Here is a 7,500-nt window from a genome sequence, read left to right on the forward strand (position 1 = left end):
AACCTAACCTAACCCAACCCAACCCAACCCAACCCAACCCGACCCAACCCAACCTAACCTAACCTAACCTAACCCAACCCAACCCAACCCAACCCAACCCAACCCAACCCAACCCAACCCAACCCAACCTAACCTAACCTAACCTAACCTAACCTAACCTAACCTAACCTAACCTAACCCAACCCAACCCAACCTAACCTAACCCAACCCAACCCAACCCAACCCAACCTAACCTAACCTAACCTAACCTAACCTAACCTAACCTAACCTTACCTAACCTTACCTAACCTAACCTAACCTAACCTAACCTAACCTAACCTAACCTAACCTAACCTAACCTAACCTAAGCTAACCTAACCTAACCTAACCTAACCTAACCTAACCTAACCTAACCTAACCCAACCCAACCCAACCTAACCCAACCTAACCTAACCCAACCTAACCTAACCCAACCTAACCTAACCCAACCCAACCTAACCCAACCTAACCTAACCTAACCTAACCTAACCTAACCTAACCTAACCTACCCTACCCTAACCTAACCTACCCTACCCTAACCTAACCTAACCTAACCTACCCTACCCTACCCTAACCTAACCTAACCTAACCTAACCTAACCTAACCTGACCTGACCTAACCTGACCTGACCTAACCTAACCTGACCTGACCTAACCTAACCTAACCTAACCTGACCTAACCTGACCTAACCTAACCTAACCTAACCTAACCTAACCTAACCTAACCTAACCCAACCCAACCCAACCCAACCCAACCCAACCTAACCTAACCTAACCTAACCTAACCTAACCTAACCTAACCTAACCCAACCCAACCCAACCCAACCCAACCCAACCCAACCTAACCTAACCTAATCTAACCTAACCTAACCTAACCTAACCTAACCCAACCCAACCCAACCCAACCCAACCCAACCCAACCCAACCCAACCCAACCTAACCTAACCTAACCTAACCTAACCCAACCCAACCCAACCCAACCCAACCCAACCCAACCCAACCCAACCCAACCCAACCTAACCTAACCTAACCTAACCTAACCTAACCTAACCCAACCCAACCCAACCTAACCCAACCCAACCCAACCCAACCCAACCCAACCCAACCCAACCCAACCCAACCTAACCTAACCTAACCTAACCTAACCTAACCTAACCTAACCCAACACAACACAACACAACACATGTCGTCGTAGCAGTTGAAGAACCTAACCTAACCTAACCTAACCTAACCTAACCTAACCTAACCTAACCCAACCTAACCTAACCTAACCCAACCTAACCCAACCCAACCCAACCCAACCCAACCCAACCCAACCCAACCTAACCTAACCCAACCTAACCCAACCTAACCTAACCCAACCTAACCTAACCTAACCTAACCTAACCCAACCTAACCCAACCTAACCTAACCTAACCCAACCTAACCTAACCTAACCTAACCTAACCTAACCTAACCCAACCTAACCTAACCTAACCTAACCTAACCTAACACAACACACCACAACACATCACAACACACCACAACACATGTCGTCGTAGCAGTTGAAGAAACAGACAGCAAGACCGTGTTGGCTAGATAAAAAAAAAAAGGTATCCTAAAGAAGATATATATATATATATATAACTCTTTTATACTTAGCTACGACAACTGCAACGACATCCAATTTTTTTTTTTGTCGTCGTCGTCGTCGTCGGTATCCTAAAGAAGATATATATATATATATATAACTCTTTTATACTTAGCTACGACAACTGCAACGACATCCAATTTTTTTTTTTGTCGTCGTCGTCGTCGTCGGTATCCTAAAGATATATATATATATATATAACTCTTTTATACTTAGCTACGACAACTGCAACGACATCCAATTTTTTTTTTTTTTGTCGTCGTCGTTGGTATCCTAAAGAAGATATATATATATATATATAACTCTTTTATACTTAGCTACGACAACTGCAACGACATCCAATTTCTTTTTTTTTTTGTCGTCGTCGTCGTTGTCGGTATCCTAAAGAAGATATATATATATATAAGGGGTTCCCGGGTCCCAAGTAGCGATGACCTGGAAAGAGAGGCATGCCTGATTGAAATAAATATGCGGTCTTATGAACGGCAACTACAACAACGACGTCGCCCCATTAAAAGCCACCCCCCAATTAACGCCCGCTATTTAAACGAGTAACCTAACCTAACCTAACCTAACCCAACCCAACCCAACCCAACCCAACCCAACCCAACCCAACCCAACCTAACCTAACCTAACCTAACCTAACCCAACCCAACCTAACCCAACCTAACCTAACCCAACCTAACCTAACCCAACCTAACCTAACCCAACCCAACCTAACCGAACCTAACCTAACCTAACCTAACCTAACCTAACCCAACCTAACCTAACCTAACCCAACCTAACCTAACCTAACCTAACCCAACCCAACCCAACCCAACCCAACCTAACACAACACATCACAACACACCACAACACATGTCGTCGTAGCAGTTGAAGAAACAGACAGCAAGACCGTCTTGGCTAGATAACAAAAAAGGTATCCTAAAGAAGATATATATATATATAATTCTTTTATACTTAGCTACGACAACTGCAACGACATCCAATTTTTTTTTTTTGTCGTCGTCGTCGTCGTCGGTATCCTAAAGAAGATATATATATATAAGGGGTTCCCGGGTCCCAAGTAGCGATGACCTGGAAAGAGAGGCATGCATGATTGAAATAAATATGCGGTCTTATGAACGGCGACTACAACAACGACGTCGCCCCATTAAAAGCCACCCCCCAATTAACGCCTGCTATTTAAACGAGTAACCTAACCTAACCTAACCTAACCTAACCTAACCTAACCTAACCTAACCCAACCTAACCTAACCTAACCTAACCCAACCTAACCTAACCTAACCCAACCTAACCTAACCTAACCTAACCTAACCCAACCTAACCCAAGCTAACCTAACCTAACCTAACCTAACCTAACCTAACCCAACCTAACCTAACCTAACCCAACCCAACCCAACCTAACCTAACCTAACCTAACCTAACCTAACCTAACCCAACCCAACCCAACCTAACCTAACCCAACCTAACCTAACCTAACCTAACCTAACCTAGCCTAACCTAACCTAACCTAACCCAACCCAACCCAACCCAACCCAACCCAACCCAACCTAACCTAACCTAACCTAACCTAACCTAACCTAACCTAACCTAACCTAACCCAACCCAACCTAACCCAACCCAACCTAACCTAACCTAACCTAACCTAACCTAACCTAACCTAACCTAACCCATCCTAACCCAACCTAACCCAACCTAACCTAACCTAACCCAACCTAACCTAACCTAACCTAACCTAACCTAACCTAACCTAACCTAACCTAACCTAACCCAACCCAACCTAACCTAACCTAACCCAACCTAACCTAACCTAACCTAACCTAACCTAACCCAACCTAACCTAACCTAACCTAACCTAACCCAACCTAACCCAACCCAACCTAACCTAACCTAACCTAACCTAACCTAACCCAACCCAACCCAACCTAACCTAACCTAACCTAACCTAACCCAACCTAACCTAACCTAACCCAACCCAACCCAACCTAACCTAACCTAACCTAACCTAACCTAACCTAACCCAACCTAACCTAACCCAACCCAACCTAACCCAACCTAACCCAACCTAACCTAACCTAACCTAACCTAACCTAACCTAACTTAACCAAACCTAACCTAACCTAACCTAACCTAACCCAACCCAACCCAACCCAACCCAACCCAACCCAACCTAAACTAACCTAACCTAACCTAACCCAACCCAACCTAACCCAACCCAACCCAACCCAACCCAACCCAACCCAACCTAACCTAACCCAACCTAACCTAACCTAACCTAACCGAACCCAACCCAACCCAACCCAACCCAACCCAACCCAACCCAACCCAACCCAACCCAACCTAACCTAACCTAACCTAACCTAACCTAACCCAATCCAACCCAACCCAACCCAACCCAACCCAACCCAACCTAACCTAACCTAACCTAACCTAACCTGACCTGACCTGACCTGACCTGACCTGACCTGACCTGACCTGACCTGACCTGACCTAACCTAACCTAACCTAACCTAACCTAACCTAACCTAACCCAACCCAACCCAACACAACACACCACAACACATGTCGTCGTAGCAGTTGAAGAAACAGACAGCAAGACCGTGTTGGCTAGATAAAAAAAAAGCACTTTATTGAACACGGCGCGTGGCAGTATATTCGTGATCGTCGAGGTAGGCATCAAATAAATTAATCAACGCAAGTGGATTAACCTTCTTGTCATACTTGAGCAATTGTGGACAAGTTTTCCACCTGTACCTAAAGATCCTGTGGTTAAACGCTGCAATGCGCGGAAAAGTCTCGTGGTTACTCAAAACAATCACGGGAGTGCGTGTTACAGTCATGTCGCTCGAATACTTGACCGCTACACTGTCTACATCACCCCCAAAAATTTTCTTTATCGTTTCAAATGCGCTCGATTCACAATTTGGTTCGTTCCAAATCAAAATGCGCTTGCCCACGGCATCTTGCAATGGAAAACTAGAATACTTGTTAAAGTTGTGTATAGTGCCCCTGTTTATATAAAAACTGACAACGGCATCAAAGAAAAAGTTTTTTCCAGCACTTGGAGGGGATACAATCTCCATGCAATTCTTCTTGGGTACGTGCCTTTCGAGTAGGTTATACAAGTTGGTTACAAAGTCTGGAACGTCGGGTCCCAATTGATATTCCAACAGCTCTACAATGGCTGCAAACGAAGACGGTACATCCATATAATATTGGCTAATGTTGCCATGTGGTGCGTCAAACAGAGGGTTAGTCTTTTGATACAGAGATATATAGTCCAAAGTGGTCCAGTTACACAATTGTTCATTCAAAACTTGAATGGCACGTTGCAGGCGCTTGTCGTCTAGGCGTATAAATCGCAAGTCCGCACGTTCTAACCACATTGGAGTTCGAGTAATGTTCGTCAGCGGCGAGACCGGGTTCTGGGAGAGGATGAGAAAGAGTGACTCCTCTGTATGGTGTGCTTTCTCACATCTTCTGGTTTGACGTGGAGTAGTTTCCGTTGCGTATACTTGCGAAGTGTTTGGATGGCCTCCAACACTTCGGGTGCAGTCGTCGCATGCACTTGGACCTTGAAATGCTCCAAATAATACCTCCACTGCTCCTGCGGTTCCACATCTGCAATGTCTTGGGAGTTCCAATACCTCAGCTCCAATGTGTTCGAGCCAACTGGTTCCTGCCACCTTAAGGTACTCCAACCGGCGGGGCTCTTTATTAAGATAGTCGACGAGGCGGAAATAGTCCCATCCATTGGTGTTACAAGACCAAACCGAAGAGCGATTTGGTCTTCTGCGGAACCCTGCAAAGGCGACACATCTACACGTTCCGTTGCTCCACGAGCAATCGTGGACGACGTGCAAGTGCGGCCGTCTACATCCCGAGAGGTGGAAGGAGATGGCGGCAAAGGCATATCCTGCTCTGGGTTCTTCAAGGCGCTTAGACAAAGTAAAATAAGACTCCTGAGCTTCTCCATATGATCCAACGGTAATGACATCATGCACAATTCTTCTTCGCTTTGGAACGCGTCGTAACTCTTCTGCCCATCGGGGCAATAGTGGAGGGGACTCGTGATGGTCGCATTCTCGCGTTGCCAATGTTCTTGGTTCGGACAAAATTTCTCCTGGTAAAATGTCCACGCGTCGATCAATTTCTTCAGTTTCGTCCAACTCTTGTATAGGGGAAGCGGCACATCGTGACTCATCTTCTCCACTGCTTTGTCCATCTCCTCCCTAGTAACGGACATTTCCCCGTCAAACATATATTCCAATAATACGTGTAGTGGTACCTCATCGTCATTCTCCTCGAGTCTGACTCGCTTCTTCTCTGGCATTTCCCGCTCCATCTATCAAAAAAAAAAAAATTTGGCAAAGTCTAGAGAGCATTCGAGAGGCAAAGTCGCTAAATTAAAAACTTAGTCTCAAAAATGCTCAATAGAGCAGAGTCAAAGTTTTTGCAGGCTCACCATCCAAGGGGGCAGTCCAGGCAGCAGTCCTTCCAGGCAGGCAGGCAGGCAGGAGGTCTTGTCCTTTCGAGTCCTCGGCGAAGACTGAATTTTCGAGCCGAAGGCAGCTCCTTTTATATCGTGCGGTTGGCCTTCGCGACCTGGATAAACCGGTTAGCGTCCTTGGCGACGCCCAAAACCAGTTCTGCTAGTTGCCTATATAATGAGCGAGCTAACCCTACTAAACCTCAGTCTACTACGACGACTCGGACGGGAAGGATGGAACCTCTGCCAGGACCAAGCAACAGCAGCACTAGTAGCCAGGCTGGTGGAAAGAAGGACGGAGGACTGGGGGCTAATATTCGGCGCATCTTATTGGTGAGTTGTCTACCTGTTAATGACTAATTAGTTGATTAATTAGTAATTAATTAATTAAAAAAAAATGGATGTCGTTGCAGTTGTTGTAGCTAAGTATAAAAGAGTTATATATATATATATATATCTTCTTTAGGATACCGACGACGACGACGACGACATGAAGATTGAAGATTCCCCCGTGTCCAGGGCAATCGAGTACTCCATGGATTTCAAGGAGGATTTTCTCCGATTGGTCGTCGATAAACTCGTCGAGTTTGGAAAGAGGGAAGTCGAAACACGCATGCATAAGGAGAGGGTAAAAGCGCAGAAGATACAAGAAGAAAATCTTAAGGAAAGGGAGATTTGTGCCAAGGTGCTTCGAGGCAATTACGATCATCTGGTCATTATTCGGAGAGAAGATGAAAGCGAAAATGATTACTGTCAGCGGATGGTACAAGCAATGGACGAAGAATGGGACAGAGTAATCAATTGGTTGACGAATAGCGAGATATGCAGGCGATGTGGGTACAAGAAACAATAAAAAGTTTCTTTATTATGGCTTGAATGGTACAGAGAGTAACTTGGCAGTTCCGGTAGATTCGTGATATGTGTAGTGGCCCAAGTGTGTTTGTCGGTTAGCTGGGATATACTTGTTTACCTTAGTTTTGGTAAAGTGTTGGTGGCACGCGCTGTTAATTTTTTGCATGGGCGATATTGTATCGTTGCTCGAGTGAAGCACCAGTTCTGTGTCCACCTAGAAAAATGCCGACACGTCTTGAAATTTATCGTTGCTGCCCGGAGAATCGATCGATTTTTTGCTTACTGCCAAAATTCCAAAGCCCATGCTAGGCTGCGCCTTGCTGCAATTGGGGGGATTGTGTATTAAACCCTGGTGGCTGTGTTCGCGCTCGATGGGCCTGTCGTACTCGCTGTCAAAATCCTCTCGCTGTAGCATTATTACGGAATTTTGCACGCTGGTGTCCTTGATTGTAGAGTCCAGGGTCGAAAGTTGTTTTCCCATTACGGTCGAAGGGGCGGCTATGTACGTG

At 45.6% G+C, this 7,500-nt stretch overlaps 1 protein-coding gene and 1 pseudogene across 1 annotated transcript; both read right to left on the bottom strand.

Annotated features, from left to right (window-relative positions):
• Window positions 1-4,277: 4,277 nt before the first annotated feature.
• On the bottom strand, window positions 4,278-5,989 carry LOC120838467. Its single transcript, XM_042290588.1, has 3 exons — window positions 5,939-5,989; window positions 5,247-5,882; window positions 4,278-5,130 (listed from the first exon to the last, which is right to left on the bottom strand). Exons 1-3 carry the CDS (start codon window positions 5,947-5,949, stop codon window positions 4,278-4,280), a joined length of 1,500 nt encoding a protein of 499 aa, XP_042146522.1. The 5' UTR covers window positions 5,950-5,989.
• Window positions 5,990-7,004: 1,015 nt separating this feature from the next.
• Window positions 7,005-7,500, bottom strand: part of LOC120838483 — a 1,315-nt pseudogene continuing 819 nt past the window's right edge.

This window comes from Ixodes scapularis, unplaced genomic scaffold, assembly GCF_016920785.2.
Source record: "Ixodes scapularis isolate PalLabHiFi unplaced genomic scaffold, ASM1692078v2 PGA_scaffold1__304_contigs__length_218370807, whole genome shotgun sequence".
Classification (NCBI taxonomy): Eukaryota; Metazoa; Arthropoda; class Arachnida; order Ixodida; family Ixodidae; genus Ixodes; species Ixodes scapularis.